The sequence below is a fragment of the Callorhinus ursinus genome, unplaced genomic scaffold (genome assembly GCF_003265705.2).
Source record: "Callorhinus ursinus isolate GAN/ISIS: 27379988/994484 unplaced genomic scaffold, GSC_fseal_2.0 scaffold39, whole genome shotgun sequence".
NCBI classification, from domain to species: Eukaryota; Metazoa; Chordata; class Mammalia; order Carnivora; family Otariidae; genus Callorhinus; species Callorhinus ursinus.
Genome location: NW_027397101.1, coordinates 22,629,579 through 22,654,693, shown reverse-complemented (window position 1 = coordinate 22,654,693; position 25,115 = coordinate 22,629,579). Strand labels below are relative to the sequence as shown.

General features: G+C 41.0%; 1 protein-coding gene across 5 annotated transcripts in view; it reads right to left on the bottom strand.

The window, feature by feature from the left end:
* Positions 1-25,115, bottom strand: part of FOCAD (focadhesin) — a 307,583-nt gene that overhangs the window by 49,069 nt on the left and 233,399 nt on the right. For all 5 annotated transcript variants that reach the window (XM_025887857.2, XM_073880862.1, XM_073880859.1 and 2 more), the window contains 6 exons: positions 22,127-22,171; positions 17,378-17,486; positions 14,129-14,245; positions 11,338-11,576; positions 7,987-8,076; positions 1,329-1,476 (listed from right to left, as the gene is read on the bottom strand). In XM_025887857.2, coding sequence (XP_025743642.1) covers positions 1,329-1,476; positions 7,987-8,076; positions 11,338-11,576; positions 14,129-14,245; positions 17,378-17,486; positions 22,127-22,171 — 748 coding nt within the window. The remainder of the gene's footprint in view (positions 1-1,328; positions 1,477-7,986; positions 8,077-11,337; positions 11,577-14,128; positions 14,246-17,377; positions 17,487-22,126; positions 22,172-25,115) is intronic.

Sequence of the window (25,115 nt, the reverse complement as noted above, 5' to 3'; positions counted from 1 at the left end):
AGACAAGGCTGGGAGTTAAGACGGCCCACGCAGGTGTATGTCCCACGTTGACCACTGACAGGCTAAGAAACTTCAGGCAAGTCACTCAATCTACTTGAGCCTCAGTTTTTGCAAATCCTGGTTAACCATCCCCTCCCCGCTACCTCACGTTTTCCTCCCGAAGCCCTCCTTCACAAAGATGCTGTTCAGGCAAAGTGGAAATGTTCAACTCCCAACCCTGGTCAATACGGCATGAAGAAAGGAAGCTGTTTCTAAGGTCGAAATTGGGTAATAAAACATCAGAAGGGAGGAAAAAAACCAAACTGCCTGCTCGAGGCCTTACAAATCAAAACGTCAAGGCGGACTGAAGCATCAAGCTCTAAAAATCCTGCTTTCGTTTATTAATCAAACTGCCCCTTGGTGGCAAAATTTTCTCCCTTTGCTTAAAAAGATGTGTCCTTTTCAACTGTGCTCTGCAACTCCTTTAAAAATGGAAATGTGGTGCATGTATTAGAACAAAACTTCAACCCTCTGTGCCCCAGAGAAATTCACCGATTCAACAAGTCCTATAGCTGAAAGCAGAGGGGCTGAGCGGGGGACAGAGTAGCCATTATGTACTCATCAATAGCTCGTGGGCCGGCCCGGAGAAAAGAGAATCTGCTCTAATGAGACAGGGAATCTGGCCAGGTCAAAAGGTCACCCCCGGGTCCTCCCAAAGACAGATCCCAGGCCGTGCAGCTTCACCTGGGCAGACACACACACACACACCTCAGACGTCCACTCTGAATGCAGTCGACACTCAAGAGCTGTGTCCCATGACCTGCAATTCTGCGTAACAGAAATTCACCGTAACAGAAAAATCTTTTCATTAAGTGTGGTAAAGGGAATTTCCTCAATGATTTTTCATGCTAGCTGACATTAAAAAAAAAGAAAAGAAAAAAATCAAATGCCTTTTTTGATCCACAGTTTCTTAAGCTTATTCCTGGCCATCTTTTAAAGTTACATTTGGCTCGAACGTAATTCTAAAAATCTCCATTGAACCTTCCTCCGGAAATCGCAACTCTTCTTCGAAAGTGCCTTCTAGCGATGTGGACTTGGGTTTTTGCATTCACTAAAGGCTCTTATCTTATAGGCCACATTTAAGTCTGAGTTTATTTAAACAGCCGCACAGTCTGAAAACCTTATGATCTAAAGTCGGTGGTTTGCCACTCAGATTTTTCTCCTCATCCCAGTTGAAACTGAGGAAGAATTTAATTTCAGGGTTACCAAAATAGGAGAAGGAGAAAATAAGTGGCCACAGGAAAACAAAAGACAACAAAGGAAAGAAAGCCATAACTCCCCGCTCCTACCTCCTGAAATGTTCTGCTTTGGCTCCCACTGTCATCTAGGTACGTTGAGAGCTTCCGAAGCGATGCTGCCACGTGAACTCGAGACTCCGTTTGGCTGCTGTGGCTCATGAGAGACAGAACAAGTCCAACGCCCAATATACAGCCCGTGCTTGATGCAAAAAAAAAAAAAAAAAAAAATCAGGCATTCAAATCACCAGAAATCCATGTCAACGTTCTTCACTTATCATGGACGTTTACACTGCTCTTGGACCTGAGATGAGATGGCTGGATTCTCAGTCTGCTGCCTGGTATATAAGTGTGTCCCGTGAACCACCACAGGTACACCCACTGCCTCCCTCCCCCCTTGAGTGGAAAACTTTCTATCAAAACAGGGGTCTATGGCCCATGTTAGTGCTGTGGACCCACGGGAGAAGAACAAATGAAAATTTGAAACAGATCTGAGTTAAACTCCATGTGAGGTAGGAGGATGAATAAAAAGTCAAGTTCAACCAGCTCCATCCCTGCACTTAGAGAAGTTCTGTGGTCCTCTGCACCATCCCCCCATGTCCACATGTGGATGGCACTATGACGAACTGCATGAGAGAAGAGACTCCATTTCAGAATATGAGCTGAGGGCATCTGACTAATGACGGGGGAATATGTCGCAGAACATGATGATGAGGTACTGCTAAGTGCCTGGTGTTTCCTAGTCAACTTCCACAAGTGGAATTTCTTAGAGAAACTGTGTATTTGTCTGTGCACAATGACATTAATCCTCTTCTCTTCTCCCCTCTGATCCCTCCGAGTACCACTGGGTCAGAAGAGAAAATGGACAAATGACAGGCTTGTCAAAAGTTACCCCATGTGACAATTCAAGTGGAATCTTAGGCTTTGTGCCCCAATTCTCGGGAAAGAATACATATCCATTTAAAGAAAAAATTGTTCTCCCAGAAAACTTCTAGTTAGTATGACAAGATAATGCAGCCGTAGGATGATTTTCTACTTTAAAAAAAAAAAAAAAGTTTTTGTCATCATTGCTGTGTTTTGAATTGAGGAAATGCTGAGTTGTTTTCAAAAATCAGCCCGACTCTGGTTTGGCTTGCCTGTCATGATATCTGCCGCCGAAGACTGCCATTCCAGGGCATTTCTCCAATAACATATTTCAAAGCCTGTAGGTTATGTCATTTTGCTCGTATATAGGATCTATCTCCTCAGCTGGCGTCAAGAACCTTCACATTGTTTCCTGAACATGTTAGTTCCTTCCCTCAAACACCTCTTGCAAATGAAGCATCCACAATGGAAAAGAGACCCCCAAAAGGACAGAGAGGCTACAGGATTTGTTCAAGGTCATACGGAGAGTTTCCAGCAGAGCATGGCCAGGAGCCTTCTGCTCCATCTGCCAAGCCCCGGGCCCCTCTCAGGGCCCCGTAGGGATGCCCTGATGAAATGCCTATGAGAAGGCACCATATCTCGAGCATGTTTTTCTAGGTTCCATTGCATAACTATCTGGCATTAGGAAATCCTTTGTAAAGAAGCTACTGCAGTAATAATCCACCATTAGCTAGGCAGAACTGCTGTTACAGCTTACAGGAACTTAACAAGCTCAACTAGCACAACGCATTTCCCACCAGTTAAATCAGCATCTAACATCTGAACACTGCATGCTTTTGAGACAAATCACACTTCTGAAGGAGGAAAGGCGCTCTTCATTAGTATGGATTTAAAGTCTTTGTTTCCATTTAGAATCTACAGGGAAGTTTTTTGTGTGGTTGTTTTTTGGTTTTTTTGGCTCCTTCTATACTGGTGCATATAAAAATTTGACAAAATTAGAACCACAGATATAGTTAGACAAAATGTGATTAATACTTTGAAAAATTTGACTTTTGCTCCCTCTTGACTATTTAACTGCTACTTTCGATTAAGATTTCAAATGTTACTTCCTTAGGGACACCTTCCCTGGCCCAGCAGGGAACCTCTTCAGGACTCTCCCATAACACCCCATACTAATTTAATTCAGACAATTTTAATTATAAATTCTTTTTTTAAAAAAGGTTTTATTTATTTATTTGAGAGAGAGAATGAGCAAGGTGGGGAGAAGCAGAGGGAGAGGGAGAAGCTCTTCAGCGGGGAGCCAGACATGGGGCTCAATCCCAGGGCCCTGGAATCATGACCTGAGCCAAAGGCAGGTGCTTAACCAACTGAGTTACCCAGGCACCCCTTAATTATCAATTCTGATGAGGATTATTTGAAGGACTGTTTGATTTCTGCCCATGTCCTTCACTAGTTTGCAAGCTCCACGAGGATGGGTACATTTTCTGACTTTCTCTCACCACATTATCTGTGGCACCTAGTATACTGCTTTGACAGGGACAGAAATTGAATCAATATTGAATGCTGAAGAACTGACCCAATGCAGGAATCCAAGGAAGTCTAAAGTGGAAAGAAGATCTACAAGAAAAACAACAACAAAAACAAGACTGGATTCTTATATTCGGTTGGAGGCAAAATTTACCAGTGCTAAATACATTGAATATATTATCCAGGATTCAATCAAGAAAACTCAATTTCCATTTCTTGCCAGACTAATTTAAGAAAGAGGAGTGTCAGATTTCATGTGGAAAAAGGATACCTCTCAAAGCTCACTTAAGTATCAGGGTTTATCTTTCTCAATAAGTAGCAGGTATCCTAAGTCTGGCTTTTTGGGGCTATTCTGGGCATGCAAAAATCTTTATCTCCTGGACTAAAACTCCTCTTTTACCACCCAAAGGCATATGGGCACAAAGGCTTAGAAAAAGACATCCTGGTTTCTAGTTCACATTTACCTAATATTATCACAGCATAATTATTCTTGGGCAAGGTTACCATTCACTAACGATTCTATTCATTGCTAAAACGGTCAATGACTGTTGTCATATATGAATATATAATCTAACTACGTATATACGTGTGCCAATATAAATAAGCTAGGGTGTATGCATCCATTGACCTTCTCAACTCCTCCTACTCTGTCTCATTTTTCCAGCATGGTCCAAGAAGGTAGTCCTAAAGCCTTATTCCTTATATGTTTTCTTGTCATTTCCAAGTGGTCTATATTTTAATGGGTTTATTTTTTGTCCTTAGTCTTAAAGATTCTCCTAGGTGCTTAGGTCAGCACTACTATGCATTTTACCTCATCTTAGCTCCCCTTTGATATATTTGTCAGCTCCAAACCAAGAATAACTTGGGCAGAGTTAGCTTTCACATCTTTCCCTCCACTGAAAACAAAAAGGAGTTCCATGGAGGTGTCTCAGACAGATGAAATAGAAACAAATGATAATATTAGCTATAAATTTCAGGTTTTGGAATTACTAACATGAATCTTGAAGAATACTAACAAATGACAAAGAGAATTTGAGTTTTAAAATTATATGCCCTATTATGTCTCTACTTATTTGAATCTCTTATCCAAGTATATTAAAATATCACTGGCTAAAAGAAAATCGGAGACTTAAAAGCTATGCAATTCTGCTCTGCGTGTTGCTATATCAACTGAGATATAATGATAAATTGTTTCTAAAATTAACCAGAGATGAATCTTCAATTCCTTACTTTATTGTGGACAACCCTGCAGATTAAGTATAAGGCCATCTAATAATTAGTTCTAATAACAGTTAACATTTGTATAGCGTATTGCCCTTTACAAAGTGCTATACAGATGTTATCGTATTTGCAGAAGCTCAATAGTAATTAACCAGCACTCAGGTCGTTGATGGATGGCAGGACTAGTTAAGGCTGTGAGGACTGCAATGGCACAATGAGTACCACTAGATGGCAGCAGAATGTAAGTGATAAGGCCACACACACGGGCCAGCCCAGGTGCTGGGTCCTCTCAGCAGGGACGTGTCCATTAAATCAAGGAAGCGTGGTGAATTTGCTCTGGGTGAATTCTATCACTTGAGGCGGCAAGCTCCCGGATCTATTAACTAGCTCCGTAATGCTTCCACTATTTCACTTGAGGGAGGACTGCCCTAGACTCCTGAATCTCATTAGTTAGGGGAATACTTTATGCCTGGGCCTAGTGTGTCTGTATGTCTGTCTGTCTGTCTTGCTTTTTAGTAGCGAGACACACTCACATGTCAAAAAAAAAAATAGTAAACACCATATTGGCAGGTATCAAATTGCCTTCTTTCTACTGAAATGTGTTCTCTCCACCGAACTATTGTAAGAGACAACATGGCTTTGAAGGCAGACAACCTAGGTTCCTCCCCTAGCTGCTACTGACTGTGTGACCTTGAACCGGTCTCCTGTGTGAGACTCATTTTCTTAATCTGTAAACCAAAGCAATGAGTGTTCCTGTTTTAGTATTAATGTTTAGATTGTCATTGGGGCTGAATGACAGGAGAAATGGATGTGAAAATGCCTAGCACAGTATGCGGCTGCTTGGTATTAGCTGAACTGAAACCAGAGACAGAGCTACCCAAGCCCTAAGAACCACAAAGCATTAGGAATGACAGAATACTAAACTTCATTAACTGTAGAAATAACGGGAGTTTGAAGAAGATGGAACAGTTTCTTGAAGGATCTGGGCTTTTAACTGAGCTCTGAGAGGCAAGACTTTACTAAATGGACGGGAGATTTCTGATGACCCTATTCTACTTAATTCTGCAGGATTAGTCCCTGTCTGGGCCCACCCTTTCCTCTCCCAAGCACAGCTGATCACTAAGGAGGTAAGAATCAAGAAAGAATAATGAAGAAATAAGAATCTTCTCGATATAAAAAGTTAATAGGTAATGTTAAATGTCCTTAGGCATATGAGGTTTGTTATATGCATAAATACCCACACTGTGGACAATTCAGTTATCGCTATGGTTCTCCTTCATTCAAACAAACTTCCTGCAGACTAGTGGAGATAATATATGTAAGTCATTCCTGATTGTTCCAACTGGCTGAAAACCTACAGGAAGTTGATCCACAAATTTGTTCCCAGCTTTGTAATACCCTGAGCTATAGCTATGATGGATACCTTTGGGGGGGGGCGGGGCAGGGGGGGAGAAATTTATCTTATTCCTTGGTTGTAAAAGGTAACACCACCAACACGTGGATTGGGCTCCAAAATATCAACTCTTCATCAGACCCAGTAACAGCTAAATGGCCCTATCCCTTCCATTAATCATTTTCTACATTCAAGAGACTTCAATCATGCCACTGAACTCTCTTTTCCCATATTCAAAACCACACTCTTAAAATGTCTCATTTCATCTCTAAAGTGTTTCATGATAAACTGGGTGGATGTCAATGATTCTTATCTGATCTTAGCCTGCATCTGAAAGAAGATCCTATAACTACCACTAAGGAAGTGAAGATTTGACTCTATCTACTCATAATGAAATATTTGAGATATGCAGTTACTTCTACTAGTTACTCTTTTCTCTCTGAACCTAACAGGCTAGATGACATGGATGTAACTTCAGATCCTAAGTTCCTAAAGGCCACAAATGTAAACAGTCACATTTGAGCAGTGCCTATAACAGCAAAAAGTAAATGAGTTAATAAACTGGAGGTTAGTGCTTACAATTTGTTGAGTTTTTTAGTAACAATGAACACCAGAGGATCTAAACTGGAGTTGGCAAAACACGTGGAAGTCCAAAAAGATATAACGTTAAGTCCCCGACTGTGTTAGTATTTTAGGAAGTCTAATAACATTATATTCTCCCACACAAGTCACAGACCAATTAAAACATTAAATGTCTCACTGAGTATGCTTAACAGTTATTGAGGTATTCTTTTCTTTTTTTTTTAAGATTTTATTTTTAAGTAATACCTACACCCAACATGGGGCTCGAACTCACAATCCCTGGATTAAAGGTCACGTGCTCTACCAACTGAGCCAACCAGGTGCAAGATATTCCTTTCTAATTATTCTTATTTGTTTTTTGGTTACCTTTCACAACTGGAATAATAAATTTATTTTTATTTATTTATTTTTAAAGATTTTATTTATTTATTTGACAGAGAGAGAGAGCGAGCTAGAGAGGGAACACAAGCAGGGAGAGTGGGAGAGGGAGAAGCAGGCTTCCCGCGGACCAGGGAGCCCGATGCAGGGCTCGATCCCAGAATCCTGGGATCATGACCTGAGCTGAAGGCAGACGCCCCTGGAATAATAAATTTTAAGATATTTAATTTAACAGACAAAATCTTTAAAAAGCATGAAGTCTGCGGTGGGGTGGGGAGAAACGATTAATATTGAGGAGTTTGGGAACCCCAGATGTAACCTATATTTGTTTCCGTTTTGATTCTTCAGTCGTTGGATTTCACAAGGGAAATCTAAATTATGGGTCAAAGGTTCTCTTCATCCAATCAAATTCAAAGAATAGTTTCAACTATTTAAAAAGGTTAAGTCATGCATATAAGTCTCCAGATACATGCCTCATATGATAAGTACAAGACAGAACTAAGGTATTAATAACTTAATGACAGCCATAAAATGACATTCCGTTACTTTGTATTGAAGCAAACTGTCTATTGCTGAAACATGGTTTTTAGAACAAGTACCTTTAATTACAGGTTCTGATTATTACTGAAACCTCTTTGCAAAAGAATTCAAGATCTAGTCCTGCGAATATTTCACGATTGAATGCAAAGCGTATGGCAGAGAAAGATTCAGTCTTCAAATATCAGAGAGGAAATGGAACCAACATACTTATATTCAAGACTAGGATCAAAGCAGCAATTTTCCAGGGCATCCAGAGACTTCATCAGAAGAAGGTTCATCTGTTGGCCAGATACATCGCTGGGCAAAGACCAAGAGGAAAAATTCAATTACTTAAAATCATTCAAATGTCCAAAATACTATATAATATTTCCTCTTAATATTTTACTGAACACTCATTTCATTAAAAAAAATAAAAGTAACAATAATATTGATGATTCACATATACTTATTTTGCAGGCAGAGAAACGAGTCAGAGAATTTATTTAATAACTGAGTTCCCAAACAGTATAATCACTTGTAAACCAATAAACTCAAAAACTGCTACTTTTGTATTTCCTCAGCCCATTCACATTTTAAACCACTGAAAAACAAAAAACCAAAATCAGAATTCAAGAAACATTTCTAAGAATGCTAACGTGATTTTCTTCAGAGTATCTAACAACCCGTGAAGCTGAAATTAACAATAATCATTCCAAATCTCCTTCTTGCAAAGACTGTTACTTCTGATTTCATGTCTCAATTGTGAAGGCTGTTCTTGTCCTTTTTCTTACTTTTGTTTTTGCAGAAGGGGGGAAAAACCCAGCCATGTATTTTTCTACCTTTAGAGAGTAAATGATGTGGTTTTGCGATGGTCTTGGTGAGAACTAGGACTTCTACGGTAAAAGAAAACTTAAAAAGTGGTTCTATGGCTGTTTTTTCAGGCAGAGTTGTGGGCTTCATCACCAACACTTGACTGTTAAGGGGATCCTAACATGTCAACTGTCATGCTGCTCCCTCGGACCATGCTCAGTGGAATGCAGCCCCAGGAATGCCAACCAGCCACAGGACACTTTAAAAAATGTCTTCCCAAACCAAGAATATAGTGGTTTTGCCTGAGGTGAAGGATTACATTTTGCAGTGCGCGCGTGCGCACACGCACACACACACACACACACACACACACACACACACACACACACATACACACACAGTTTAAATAGCTTTGACTAAGTCCTATTATAGTTGTTCTCTGGAGTAAAATATACTTAGTTATTCTAAACAAATGCTGAAGAGATCTTCTAGTATCCTCTGGGAGTTATGACAGAAGCAAGCTTGGGAATAATAACACTTTTCTGAATAAATTCTAGACAGGAATTGAAATTCAGGCGACCTTTTCATAAGCCATGGCAAAAAAAAATGGATTGTCATGATTCTCTTCTACAAGGTGATTTTTCATTCTTGAGCCCAACATACTGTCTTAATCCTGTACCCCTGAGGGGGTCATGCTGGGCCACTTACTGTTTGTCACTGACTATTCAGAGTCAACAGCCCTCAAAATGATGAACTTAACTTTAGAAAAATGGAAACTTCCTCCAAAAATGTCATTCTCTAGTGACATTGTCATTATCTAGTAAAATACTCACCAGCACCAAAAGGCAAACATTTCAGATTCCTCTGCTCCAAGAAATTAGGAAGGTGGGAACCGTGAATAACTACATTGGCGGCTAGAGTGCTCAAGAACTGGCCAAAAGAGGAAGCATGCTGTCCAAACAGATCATTAGAGCAAAGTGAACATTTGCACTGATTCTGAGGGCATTTGGCCTTGGAAAGAGCTGTCTGGTTTCCTTCCCCAGGCTCTCCTGCGGGTGCAAAGTCAAGTGAGAGAGAGACAGGGGCAGGAGGTAATCTAGGAACTGGGATGAATCTTTTAGGTTTCTCCAGGTAGCATGATTAAATTAACTGCAAGCGCAAGCTTGTCAAGCCCTAAAACCAGCAGCCTCTCATCCTAAACTAAGGAAGAGGGTAGCCAGAGCCAAGATAAAATGAAATGAGTTGCCTGGAATTAAACTGCCATGGCTCATTTTTAGTTGTAAAACACGCTGCTTGAAAGATACTGAAGAAAGAGCATGAACACAGATGGTGACGAAACTGCCATTTGTAGCAATAGTAGCAAAGGGGGAAAAATCACTTTCAAGTTTTAAGGCTTGAAAAAACATGTTGCATTCTGTCACACACACACACACACACACACACAAGATATGTAACAGTCAATTCACATGCAAAGGGCAGCCTTTTGTTCATGTCCAGAACCAGGCCTATAAATATGAATGCTGGTCAACAGAACAAAACGAACATTCTAGAAACGTTTTCATTTATGATCACAAAGATGAAGCCAATCTTCCCAATCATCTGACAGATGTTTCCAAGAGCTGAAAATGATCATCTGAAAGACAGTATTTCCCTAGATCAATAGCAGTTCTCATAAAGGTTTCACATAATGGTGTTTGCACAAAGCTATGTAAATTACAAACGCAAACTTAACCACTGGTTTCAAACTGAAATCTAAATATAGCATAATGTCATCCAGTTTACCCACATCGACACTGTCTCTTGGCTTTGGACAGACCGTTAATTTCTGCCAACCAGGGGAGTTTAAGGACATGGAACGTCACAACAGGATGCCTCTCCCAACTATCCTATTTCCAGTGTGGGGGAAAAACGGGGCTGAATTCCAAGTCAGTGCACATCCAAATATTCATGATATTCAAATATTCATGTTGTACCACACTGCAATCAACCTGGGTATATAAAATTCTAAAACTTGTTACAAAATAAAGAATAAATAGGACGGACAACACAACCAAAGTAGATTCATGCACAAGAAAACTTTCCCATCTAGTGGAATTTTCCACCTGGGTCTCTGATACTCGGTTAGCTCCATTCAAGGGTAAAGTTAGCAGTCCAAAACTGAGCAAACGGAATAAAGCACACAGTATAATATGCACAGATTAAGACTCTTTAAGGATTATAAAAATGTAGCCAGGGCACAGGATAAAAGCAATCTTTAAAACTGGGTACATAGAGTTCTTAGGTGATCCGGGTGATTCCCAGTGCCCTCAGGCAGCAGGGATATTCCAATCTTTCCTCCCATTTTATAGTGAGATCAATAAAGAATCAACAATTATTTTCACCCTTGGAAACCAGTGGAAAAAGCAGCTTTTTATTTTTAGCCCCACGAGATTACACTTTTCCTCATACCTCACATATGAGAATACACATATCCTCATATTCATTACATGGATATATCTAGAGTTTTCAGCTAAGCGTGGAATGATGTTCGAGTCACCATCACATTCACGAGAGCAACCCTAAAAATACTCTAATATCTTTGTGAGGGCATTTTGGAAAGACAGATGCCCTCACAAAGGAGAAGAAAGGGTCGGACCTGCCCATTTCAAAAAGTTTAGCAACCACATTATCGCTCGGACAGAATGTTCGGGAACGTGTGTGCCCGCGCATCACGTCCTCTGCCTACATCATCACAAAGACGAAACGGAAGAGTATTTTCATCAACCGTACCTGAGTTTCTCCTCACACAAGCGCGAGAGAAACATCCCCAAAGCAAGGCCCATGTGGATCTGCACGGCTTGAGACTCATCAGCTCTTGGTTTCCCAGGTAACCTGGCAGCCAGCATGTTTAGGATTTCCTCAACCTTCTCTTTGCAAGAAATCATGAAAACTGGCACGAGGAGAGACAAAGCCGTGGCGGCAGCAGAGCGGGCAATCGCACTAGCTGTGTTTTCACCAGAATAGGATTTCTAGGACATGCCAAAGGAAGAAAACAGAGGTTGGCCTTTGGTTTTAAAACACGAAGGGAACAGACCTATCACAGAAGCACCACACAACAGGATCAGTGGTTCTGAGATCCACCCCCGCCAATCAAAAACATCATTAAAAAAAAAAATTGATTTCTGCGTTTGTCTAGGTAGGTTCCCTTTTCACTCTTCCTTCCTGAAACAATTTGCTACTAAACAATCAGTTGATTAATATCCTTTTAAATTGGGGGAGGGAGTGTCTTCTTTTAAAGGGTGTGAATTCCCTCACTATAAAGCCTGAAAAAAATTCAGTGTTTTGAAAGCCCACGTGTGTTTATGATTAAAAACCAAAAAAACAAAGAAACCCACCAAACCCCTAAGTGAAGTTACCCAAGCTTGGAGAAACCACCAAGCTATATTATAAATGTCCAGAAAGCCAGTTTTCCAGGAGAGAAAGAGAGCATGTGTGCGGTGGATGGGGGGGCGGGTTGTTACAGTTTAGTACGAAGGAAGAAGTGCAAGTTTAGCACAGGGACCTATTGGCAGATCTCCCAAAATTTTTGGTGGGAACGCTTCCCAGTAGATGGATTATTTCCTACAGGGGGTTAATTCCTTTTAATTAAAAAGGAAGTTGAAATCCTAAAAGCCTCTGGTTCCAAAGCAATAACCAGCTATTCAAAACGAAATGGAGAGCTCTATATGCCCCTTCCTATATGTAATTATGGGAAAAGAAATGAATAAAAGCCCTAATAAAATGGCAGGGCAGCTGAGTATGAACAGCTTCTGCAAGAATCCCATGTTAGAGAGCTCCAAGAGACATTATATACATTTATAAATATGTCTCAAGTGGGGAAAGAAGCCCGTTTATCATTCCGCCACTATTATTCACTTCAAATTTTCAGACACGTCATAAAGGCCGTTCTGTCCCTTGCAATCAAAGCACATTAAAAAGTGCGTTTAATTCTGTACCCATTTGCTCTCTAAGTTTTAGTACTTCAAACAAAAATCAAACATGTGCTAAGGTATTCTTTAAATTAACATAGCATTATTGTAATGACAATACTATTCAGAATGACCCAGCTGCTCCAACACTGGAAGTCAAGAAAGTGATTTTTGAATCAGGGCTTTGAAGAAGTAAAATAATGCAAAAATCACAAAGGTAAGAGGCAACCCTGAGCTGGCTACTAAGGAGATTATTTTTATTGGTTTGCAAGAACTAAGCAGCGCGATTAGAAATCTCATAGAATATCCTGTCCTGGTGAATATCTGAACCAGAGCGCTATTGCAAAGACCTCGATATAAACTAGTTTTTCGTTCATCATAAAAGGAATAAGAACACTTCTGACAGCAAACAAATGGATCATAACGCAATTTCTTTGAGGAAAATCTACCTTCCACTTTAATTCTATATTATCTACAAGTCATTTGTTTGTCCCCAAGTATAGTTAAAAATCCTAGTTCCAGACCCTAAGGCCCAGATGAATACGTACCAGGTCCTCCCAAAAGCAGGAGGACAGACAGAGGCACACAGAATGCTGTACAGAGAAGACAAGGCAAAGGAGTTTCGGGCTCAATTCATGATCTTAGCAACAGTTCACAACCTGTGCTATATTTTTATTCAAATTGACTATAATCCTCCACCACTCAGCTGATTGTCCCATGATCACTATAATTCCCTAAGCAGTGGAGAGTGATAAGGCAGAACCAAAATAATTCTGGGCAGATACAGAAATAAAGCATGCACTACAGCCAATGAAAGGGAAATAAAACCTAAACCAAAAAAGTGTGTTTTCACTTTGTTTCAAATCTTAGGATATTCGCATGAAGAAAAAGAGTGACTGACAGGTGCTTTTTTATGAGCAACAGCAATATTCCTTGATATGTATAGAGTATTTCACAGTTTTCAAAACATTTTCCCACAAGTTGTATCATGTGATCCTTGCAAATCTTTTATAAAGTTGGCAAAGCACTAATCTTTACCTTCATTGTACAGGTAAGGAAAATAAATTGATGGATTAAGTATCAGGTCAACAGTCACAAAACCAGTAAGGGGTGGAGCTGGGACTACAATCGCTATAGATAGTATTGTTCAATTGCCTCATTTTACACATAAGGAAACAAAGGTCCAAAGAGATTATGTGAACTGCCCATGGTCACATGTCCTGGAATTTAAAAAAAACTACGAGTAGAAACTCAGGGACCCCAATCTTTAACCAATGTTTATTTCACTACAACTGTAGCTCTTGCCTCTGACTACACATGGGAAAAATCTAGAGACCTTTTAAAATACTGATGATGCCCGGGCCCTTCCCTAAGTAATTAAATCAGAGGAGAGGCCTACAGGTCAGTATTTTTTCTATCTATAGAGAGATCTTATATATATACACGAGCTTGCACGCACACACATGCACTTCAAGTTCCTCAGGTGATTCCAACGTAAAGCTAAGACTGAGAGTAATCACACTATGGTATGGCTTTCACGTGAACAACTAATATGAGTAGCCTCAACCTTTGACTTTTCCCAGCATTTTTTAAATTTTATTTCTCAGACTTACGTAGTAAAACGAGGAGAAAAGTTGTCCTCTGGGTTGGTAATGGCTATCCACAATGACCAGGAGAGTATCAGACACCATGGAAACCCACTCCTTCATTGAAAGGAAATTAGGCTGAACCTGCAGATGAAGAAAAACATGAAGTGAGAGGCACCTGGGTGGCTCAGTCAGTTAAGCATCCAGACTCTTGATTTTGGCTCAGGTCCATGATCTCGGGGTCCTGGGATCTAGCCCCACAGCATCGGGCTCAGCACTCGGCAGAGAGTTGGCTTGAGGATCCTCTCTCCCTCCCCCCTCTACCCCTTCCCATGCTCGCTTTCTCACTCTCAAATAAATAAATCTTTTTTTTTTAAGATTTTATTTGACAGAAAGAGACACAGCGAGAGAGGGAACACAAGCAGGGGGAGTGGGAGAGGGAGAAGGAGGCTTCCCGCTGAGCAGGGAGCCCGATGCGGGGCTCGATCCCAGGACCCTGGGATCATGACCCGAGCCGAAGGCAGATGCTTAACGACTGAGCCATCCAGGCGCCCTCAAATAAATAAATCTTAAAAAAAAAAAAAAAAAGGAAAAACATGAAATGATAATGGAAAAAAAATAAAACCTAAATATTATTTCTAGATCCGGGGCACAACCCCCTTCTGTATTAAAGAGTAAAGTGCTACGACCAAAAAGTAACTTCACCTGCCAGGACGTTAGGAGGCAGATAGATATATGACAAATACACATCCTCAAGCTGTGCCCCAACAGGAATAGGATTTACCTTTTATACAAGACAAGCAGAGGTGAGAGGACAGGGGCTGCAAAGCAGACCATGCCCGAGAGCTCTCCGCTGCCCGCCTATGTTTAGTGAGGGTGACGTGCGGGTCAAAGGAGAGACGTGCAGAGAAATAAACTCAAAATGTCTCATTTCTATGACTTGCCATTTCACAAAGGAGGCAATAAAACAGCCTACGAAACTCTCATCACCATCTTTAGCATTTCTGCTTACTATCACCATAGATTTATCATTCTGAATCATCACAATGTGGGCCTAGCTAATTAAGTATGAAAGCATAAATGATCTTCAGTTGGAAAAAGAAAAGGAAAGAGAATGCAAAACAACAACAACAACAACATGGGGCGCCTGGGTGGCTCAGTCGTTAAGCGTCTGCCTTCGGCTCAGGTCATGATCCCAGGGTCCTGGGATCGAGCCCCGCATCGGGCTCCCTGCTTGGCGGGAAGCCTGCTTCTCCCTCTCGCCCTCCCCCTGCTTGTGTTCCTACTCTCACTATCTCTCTTTCTGTCTAAATAAATCTCTAAATAAATAAAAATCTTAAAAAAAAAAAAAGCATCCATACATTCACAGGGTCACACTCAGGTGGTGCAAACGACAAAGGTCAAGGCAGTGGTAAGCATCCTTGGACTTAATGCCTTGACTCAAAGAAGGCCTTCTTCCTAGGATCTTTGGTTGTTAGTCATATGCAGATTTCAAATAAAGTTTGAAAACCTCAACATTAATCAAATAATGAGGTCTTGAGTTTGTACTGAATAACAACCAAAGACAAAGTGATGAATAAAAGCAGAGTCCCATCTTTGGGTTGTGTGGCCTCTCGATGTTTTGTGTAGTATCTGTTACAGCACAGAACAAAACAGTGGGGAAATAAAAGAGTAAGACTGCCTGGAACTCAAACTCAGAGCTAGACCCCTGGTTCCCCGGGGCAAATTACCTGTAAGTCTGCCCAAAATCAGGGATCCTAGAAAGGCACATTAACTTTTTAGGTCGTAGATTCTACTTAGCATGTTGTCTCTGCTAAAGTACTCCATGGCTCTTTCAAGGATGTAAAACATCTTTCTCATCATTAAAGTAAGATTCTGCATTTAAAGTTAAAATTTCCTATGGTAACTACACTTCTATGCTTCATGAAATAATTGCTTGGCCCCTTTCCTTTCCCCACAGGTAATATACATTTGTAGCTTTTGCCACACAGCCTCTATTCTCTTGTTTATTGGTAATGGCACCCTTTGGAGAATTCCCTCCTCCATGATTTGAAGCTTGCTTAAACGCTCAATGAAGCCACCCATCCAACCTGCCCAAGGGGTGGGCACGAGACACATGGGACCCTAAATCTTGAACGACAAGCACAGCACATGACCAGAGCCGATCCATCCCAGGGGTGGTAGTCTGCTGTGATGTGTGATGGTTCTCCTAACACTTCCTGTCCCTAATGCTCTTCCCCAAATCCAGTTTTAAACTTTGCCTTCAATTCCATGGGCTTCCGGATGCCATATCCTTCTGCTTTTTTATTTAGATGAGAGTTGGTTCCTTTGCTTGCAACCAAAAAACTCCATCATGAAAAAGGAGTACAGATGGCCCAGAAGACACATGGAGGGAACAGAGACAGGCTGAATAGCATTGAATAAAGCCCAGTTTTTGCAGCAAGAAGTCAGATGATGGTTACTATTACTGAGTGCTTAGTATCTACCAACTGTCAAGCTCTACATATATTCATTCATTTGATCCTCACAGCAATCCTGTCTGGTGAGTACCTTTAGCCCCACTTTACAGGTGGGGGAACAGGCTTTGCAATGGGAACTTACCAACAATAGGCCACAGAGCTAGTGAGTTGCAAGTATTGGGATTTAAATACAGGACTCTCCTACTCCAAAGCCTATGTTTTTTAACCACTTGGCAATATTGTCTCCAGATAATGCTAGCTACTAGATAATGGGGCTTAAAAGAAGAATAAATCCATGCCTTTTTATTTTGACAGATATGAATTATCTGAAAAAGTACATTGGAAATGAACATTGGCCAGCTCGCCACATGTTTAATTAAGAAATAAATGCCTTGCAAAAATGAATAGGCACTTTGTCATTGACATCTACAATTAAAATGCAAAGTACAATTTTTTTCAGTCAGTAAACACTACTTATTTATCATTTTTTGACAGCATTGTTCACTTTCAGTAAGCCTAGTTAACCTCCTAAGATTGGTTACCACTGATGTAATCACAAAAAGACAACCCCTGTTGCATAAAATTGGTACCTTCAAATGGAAATGACCACTTAACTGTGATGGAGAAAGCAAAACAGAAGAGCAGCAAGGAAAAGTGTCTGCGGAGCCCCTCAAGCTCCCCGTGTGAAGACCCAACAAGTAGCAGAAGTTGGTGCTGCCACAGGCAGGGGCTCTAACCTCATAAACTGAGGGCCAGCTTAAAGAGGCTTCTCACTTTTCAAACGTTGCCCAACTGGTTCAAATCGCCCTTAACTCACCTCTGGGACCCCCTCCGAGTCTGAGGAGAGACTGGCTTCGTGTTTGGATACAACGACAGCGAGGCTGCTTAAGGCTAACAGCGCGTTGCCCTTGACCACTGGGCTCTCCCTGTTTAAAAAGAAAAAAATTCCAAGAGAGGATTTGGGGGCATTAACCGGGAGAAGAGAAGGCATTATTACAGAGAAGGCAGACAAGGTCAAAAAGCACTTCCATTCCTTCACACAGCTTCATCCACACACGTCTGCTTGTGCCCTGATGTTTTCTCCTCCTTCTGACGCTAGCGTGGATTTCTCTCTCCTCATATGGGTATGGTCCTTAGGCCCTGTGTGTGTGTCTGTGTGTGTGTGTGTGTGACCTACAAATCTAAGCTCCTATATCTAAGTTCTTTCTAAAGTTTTTATTTCATCGTTGGACGCGGCATTTAGTAAGCGATATCTTTCTGTGTCATCTTTGGCAATATAAATATATCGATTTGTACTAAAAAATACAAGCATAGACGGTTGCATGAGTAAGCGGTAGACTGCAAGTGGCCTCTGGCTTTTCTCAGGCACTGGTGTGTGGAAGCAGCTTCTGGTGAGCCACTTCAGACAGCATCCTTTACCAGCAACCTGCCACACTGCTTATTATAATCATTATCCTTATTAGCGCCCCTTCTTTCCCTCGAGATGCCAAAGCCAGCAACCTTAAGGCGATTTATGATATAACTTAGAGACCCTAGGTAAGGTGCAAAAAAAAAAAAAAAAAAAGCCTGTTTTTAAACTATCTGGATGGAGAGTTGCTCTCCCATCTTATCCAAATGGTGGTTTTTCTATTAATAGCAACAAAATCTTAAATGTGACTTCTGGATTTAGTATCAAGAAAACTGAACCTTTTTAAATATACTTACCACCTGAAAATGAACATTTAATATTATTCCATTATTCCAACGTGATTCTATAGAAGAAAATCTTCAGTGCAACACTGATGAGATGTTCTTGGCTGGCCCACTTCCATTATAATAGAACACCCAAGCCCTCGGATGGTTCCATTCTGTCCTGGTTGGGGGTTCCCATAAATACAGAGACTGTTTCCCAAAACCTGGACTTGAGACCTGAACATGAACCTGTGGGTATGTACTAGAATGGCTCCTGCTCACCGCAGGGCAGGAACGGAACAGATCTGTGGGGTGGAGAGACTTCCAGCCCTGCTCCCCGTGCAAGCTAAGGACCTCCAGTCCCAGGCCACAGTCATGACACCCTGTGAGTTATGGGTATTCAAAGGTGAGTACACACACACATTCTTGCATTTTTGCTTCCATTGGCTAAGAATGGGATTCAGGACTTGCCATGATCAAGTTCCACCATCTACCTATTCATGGAATCCCTTCTGCCTTCTCGCTCTCCCACCTTGGGATGGTTAAACTCAGTGAAGGCTTGCTCTGCCAAACTTGCTCATTCTGTTCACTCCTGCTTAATTCTTTCCTCTATGAGGCCTGCCATAATTTGGTAACACAACAATCTTTATACTGGGGGACGTGGTGAGGGGAGAAAACAGGAGGAAGACCTGAAGGCTAAGCAGATGCCTTCAACCTAGGTTTTGCTAGAGTTTTGCAGTGAGGGTCACTGGGATATAGATAATAATAAAACACCAGGAAGCAGGGCAAGGTCTGGGCATTCTGAGGCACCAGAGCCCTAACATCACTTAAGAAAACCAAAATTGCATCTTCTTTTTCTAATATGGTCTCTTTCCTTGAGCTGAGAATATCCTGAAGACAGTCCTGCTACAAAATGACCATGAATCCCTAAAGTTAGATTAAAAAAAAGAAAAGTTTCAAATTCTCAGTGATCTGACAATTTGATCCCTGGTTTTTTTTTTGTTGGTTTTTTTTTTTTTTTTTTTTACCCTATAGAAAAACTCAGATTGTCACCAGAAATCGGGTATCAAATAATTTAAAACAAGGATATTAGACAAGATGACATGAAAAGTCTTCTTGTAACCCTGAAATTCTGGGAGAACATTTAGCCTCCGTTTCAACACAGAGACCCCAAGTGATTTTGTTTCAGAAGTTTCACTGGTCCTGACATTCCGGAACACATATTGTTCTTGTAAAATGGAGAAAAATGTATTTAAAGTCGGTAGTAATTAGACCTTTGCTTGCAGATTAAATGCATATTTGGACATTAATCTTTGAATAGAAAAAAGTATGTCACAGTCCACACAGTGAATGCTCAGGCCAAGCTACACACTTCCCAAAGGTGCTGTGACCAGCTCTTGGTCAACTCTGCGCTCCCCGCATGCCTAGCACAGTGACTTATGGAGGGAAGACACTCGATACGTATTCAGTGAAACAAATTCACGGAGGAGGCTGCCAGGTGAAAATCTACAACCAGTTCAGCAAAAACTCATCAGCTTGTGGATCAAATAACTATCCCCTACCAGTCGGGCAGTAGTGGCTAATTTGCATAATAACATGTCAGCATCAGTACAGTATTTACCTAGGCAACACCACTAGCATTTTAATTAAACTGTCCTTTGGAACAAACTGATGCCATCAACCTAATTAAAAAGTGCAGGGAAGGATGAGCTACAGTGATGCTTTCTTAGGGACAAAGTATACATTACATATTAGTAAAGTGACCCAGTCCTTTGGGGATTTTCATCTTTGGGTTCAGATCTATTTCATTAGTAACGATGAAAATAAACTTACATCAATCATCAGGGTTTATCTGTGTTCTGATTCTCCCTTAGCCCTATCCTTGATGCTTTAAAACTGCTCTTAAATGAGCAAATCAGTCTAATCCTGTGACTGGTATTTTACTTCCTGCATTTAACTTACGGCTCAAAACAAAGTCAGTTTTACAATGGTTCCAACCAGCCTGTGTCAGCCATGATCCAAGAAAGGGAAGGCTAAGCTGGCAGCAGGTGGTGGTGGCGGGGGTGGGGGGGGCGGGGTGGGTGTGTGTGTGTGTGTGTGTGTGTGTGTGTGTGTGTGTGTGTGTCCTCCCATGGTTGGAGGAAGCCGGTGGGAAAAAGTAAAGAGAAGGCAGCAGAGTGATTTTTTTTCTCCCCCTGCACTATCATTAATCTTTCAGCCTCCGAACCTCACTTGCTGTCATACCTACTATTGTCAGCATTGCTTTAATAAGGTCTATAAAATACTTTGAAATTTTTGATGAAAAGGTTTAGCACCATGAGAACATGAATTATTTTTATTCCCTACCACTGAGAATGTGAACACACTCTTCTTAGGTATTAGTCATGAAACGATGCTTTGCAAATCTGAAGATTAAAATCTTGTTGAAATAAAATTTTAGAATGGAAAATGCAAAAGTTACTAGAGAGGCAAAATTATAGTCTAATAGAAAGCTGCTAGATTCTTCAGCGTTCACGTTTTTTTGCTGCAAATGTCAGAGCGCTGTTTTTAACAGGATATAAGTAGGCTACATAATGGAACAAACTATGAAAGGTAAAGGTCAAAGACAGCCTCCGACCCAGCACCCCCTCCCCTCCAATATGCAGCTGAGCGCTCCCCCACTGTGTCTGCAATTCACCAAACTGGATAAGCAGACACAAATGAGTCCCTAGTGAAGCCTCTCTGTACTTTAGTTTTCATTTTGTCAACAGATATGTCAACAGTATTTCCCAGGGCCTCCCACAGAACTGAGTGCAGGGGAGGATTACCACCTTTATCTCCCTTTATTCAGAAGACACAAGGCTGAGTAGTGATCATGTACTGTGATCAGACTTCACAGTCACGTGCCTGCTTAAGAAATTACTGGTAGAAAGCGGACTCTAAGGTAGATCATGTTCTTTGGTGTTTTTGTGTTTTGTTTTGTTTTTTAAGGCCAAACCTATTTAGCCACGGAAGTTTCTGGGACATGATAGGGATAAACTATACTGCAATTAAATATGTCTAGATAATGTGGACACATGAAATCCCTTAGGTCAAAGGTCAATCCATGTTATTCGGTGGATAAGAAAAAAGGAAGTCCTACAGAAAGGGCAGCAGCCAAGGTGATGGTGAAAGGGAGAAGCGGCGGTAACTGACATGTACCTTACTGCCAGAAACAATTACTCAGCTTGTTAGCAAAGGAGCCTGAAGAGATTGTTCCCAGCAAGTTCATTAGGGTGTAATTTTCTGTTGAGAGTTGGCTTAAGATAAATAAAAAGCCTCAAGGTGGTAATACTCGTTATTTTTGTTAAAACAACCATAAGGATATGATTGAAACTGCCATTTTCACGGGACTTCACGCTCGTTTTGGGTATTTAAAAATTGAATTTTTAGATACCCTGGACCCAGTAACACAAAGGGAATGAAAGGAAGTACTACCCTGATTTATTTCCTGGCTCACAGTTGAGATTTAATAACCTATTTGTAGAACCCACATAATTCACATTAGCAAGAATTTCTCCTTCCCTCAGCAGCCCCCACCCCTGCCGCAAACCAAATGAGAATCCTTTAAATCTAAGTCAAAGCACGGGGCACTTTGTTAGGTGTACAACAAGGGCATGACCTCCGTGACTTTTGATGTCGAAGTCATGTTTGATTGATTCCTCTGTATTCTCACAAAAAGACATTACTTTAAGAATTAACACGAGAGAGGATAACAACTGATTTTTTTAAAAAAATAATGAAAAAAAATCCTTTAAAATCCTTAAAGTTAGGACATACCCTAAAGGGAGAAATGGTATGCACTTGCCAGGAAAAAACAAAACAAAACAAAAAGCATTTAAAGAAAATTTTTGGTAAACGAATAAATGGATCTTACTTGGCCGCCACCTTGGTGATCTCCTCAGTCAACATGTCTCGGACCCTGCAATAAAGATTGAAAATAGGTGCAAGAATTGATGTTGGAATAAGAACTCCATCTTTCTGCTTACCTGTCAATTAATAAAAACCTCTGGCAATGACTCCAGATCCTAAAACTCTATATGTGGAATTTTAGTGTTAGGTGAAAAACCTGTAATAGGAGCTTTCCTTCAAGGACTTTCCCCTGCCTATTCCTTAGGTCACTTACTGAAGGCGGGGAAGGAGGTGATGTAACTGAGGAGGGACACATAGGCCGTGTTACGATGGTGTCACCTCTTACACTGAGTGGTGGCTACACAGGTGTCCTTTATGTTTTATTTTATTCTGCTACGGGCTGAATGTGTTCCTCCAAAATCCGTACGTGAAAATCTAAACACCCCACGGAGAGTGTTTGGAGGTGAGGCCTTGGGGAGGTCATGAGGGTGGAGCACTCCCGAGTGGGATGGGTGCCCTTGTAAGAAGAGACACCAGGCCTGCCTTCCCTCCTGTGAAGACACAAGGCGGCGGCCACTCGCGCACCAGGAAGGAGACCCTCCCCAGCACATCTCCTGGCACCTTGATCTGGATTTCCCAGCCTCCAGAAGCATGAGAAACAAATTTCTGTCGTTTAAGGCATCCATCCAGTCTAGGGTATTTTAGCTGTGGCAGCCTAAACTAAGACATTCTCTGGTGTTTTGCAGAAGAGCTCACTAAAATAGCAATTTACTATGACCAAATTGTAGATAATGGAATTGTCACTATGTACGTAGAGAAAATAAAATTTAAAATGGTTATAGATTCACTCTGGAGGCGAAAGAAAATAATCACACATGTGGACTGGAAGATAGCATACATACTCAATTCAAATATTCACCAGATAAAATTTCTTTTCAACATAAAAGCCTGAGTTCAAGAACAACCATGGACTGCCCTACTAACATTTTTCAAGAAGCAATCATAGATATTTTCACTATACCCTTCAAGTTTCATAAGCTCAAACTTTTTACAAAGTTTTTGCAAGTATGTTATAGCTGTATTATTTTCATGGGAAATACTAAAGAATCTTAGCTATCAGCACTCTCTGAGAATGACTCGATCTTCAGACCCCAGTTTTTCTTTTTTTTTAAGATTTTATTTATTTATTTGAGAGAGAGAATTGGGGGAAGGGTCAAAGGGAGAAGCAGACTCCCTGCTGAGCAGGGAGCCCGATGCGGGACTCGATCCTGGGACTCCAGGATCATGACCCGAGCCGAAGGCAGTCGCTTAACCGACTGAGCCACCCAGGCGCCCCAGAGCCAAGTTTTTGAAACAGTTGCAAACACTGCTCCTACAGACCATAAACTTGCATTCCTATAAAACTATTTGACAATAAATTTCTCTAAAACGTATTGTCCTATCTCAGTCTTCCTAAATGGACTACGGTGCACTCAACGTGGGTTTTGTTTGTTTTGTTTTACTGGTCAGTGTGGATATTTACAAATGATGAACTGCCTATAGTTCTATGCTGGGGCAAACCTTCTACATGTGGGCTAGTCCCACCTCATACCTACCTGCTTCTGTCTGCTGCACCACCAACTGGTCCTTTTCTACCTGTATAACTCCCCTTAGCAGGTGGACACACTGTAAGATCTACCATCTTCAAAGAAGAAAAAACTCTCTAGCGATTGCCCCATTTCACTGCTTCTCATACATCAGAACTCATTTAAAATAGTTCATCTCCTTCCAGTCTTTCTAGACCCTTCTATAATCTGGCTTTTGTCCCCACAGCTCCACCAAAACAGCTCCTGTCATGGCCGCCAAGGACTTTCAAAGAGGCCAAGTCTTTCCTGATTCTCAGTCTCCACCTTTTGCAGCCTCATAGCAGCCTTTGACACAACTGGTTTCTCCTTTCTCAAAACGCTTGCCTCGGTGTTTCAGATTCCATTCTCTCTTGCTCTTCTTCCCACATCACTGACCACTGCTTTTCCCTGTGCTTTACTGGTTCCCTCTTCATCTGCCCCATGTCTAAATGTTGAACTGCTCTGGGGCTCCGTCCCCTGACCTTTTCTCTGTCTTTACTTAGTCCTTAGGTGATCTTACCCAGCATCATGATTTTAAATGCAGTTGATATGTTGGTAATTCCCAAATTTGTATTTTCAGCCCTGATCTCATCTCCAAACTCTACACTCATATCATCAATGACCTATGTGATATCTCTAAATTGGAGGTCTAATTAGCAAGTCCCAAACCTGATTCCTACCCTACACAGACCTGCTTTTCTATTGTCTTCCCCAACTCAGTAAATGGGAAGTTCATACTTTTAGTTATTCACAGTCAAAATCTTGGGAGTTATCCTGGATGCCCAACTTTCTGTCACATTCTTCATTCTACCTCTCTCTCTATTTTGGAGAATACAGCCAATATACAACCCCTACCAAATGATCATTTTTAGAAGATGAACCACAAATTATACGTAAAAGAGAACCACAAAGAGGAAGCAAAATTCAAATTCTTAACCTCTAATCTTAAATTTCATGTCCTAATGTTTTAAACTGTGTTGCTATTTTGAAAGTTAATCTAGAAAATGCAACTTAGAATAGAATTACTTAAACATACATACACGCACACACAGCTTCTGCTTTTCTACAAATGCCAATCAGTAAACAAAAACCTACACTCCAGTAAGCTTTGAATAGATTTTTAGATTCAAGAAACCTGGTGGCTGCAGGCAAAGCAATTTAGATTCTAAGCACTTTACCTAGATTTAGGTTGCTGCCACATTAATCTGACAAGGTATTCTTCCTAACCCATGTAACAATTTACATTGCTTTTAATGTGCCAGCATTTACACATTTCTAGCTAATACAGTGGGAATTCACCTGGGGACATCTGCCAAAAAAATTAAAACCCTGACGCCTTAAAGGTACTCCTAATAATGAAGATGTCTTGGGGGGGGTGGAGCATGGGAGTAGGGTAGAGGGGTATTCCTT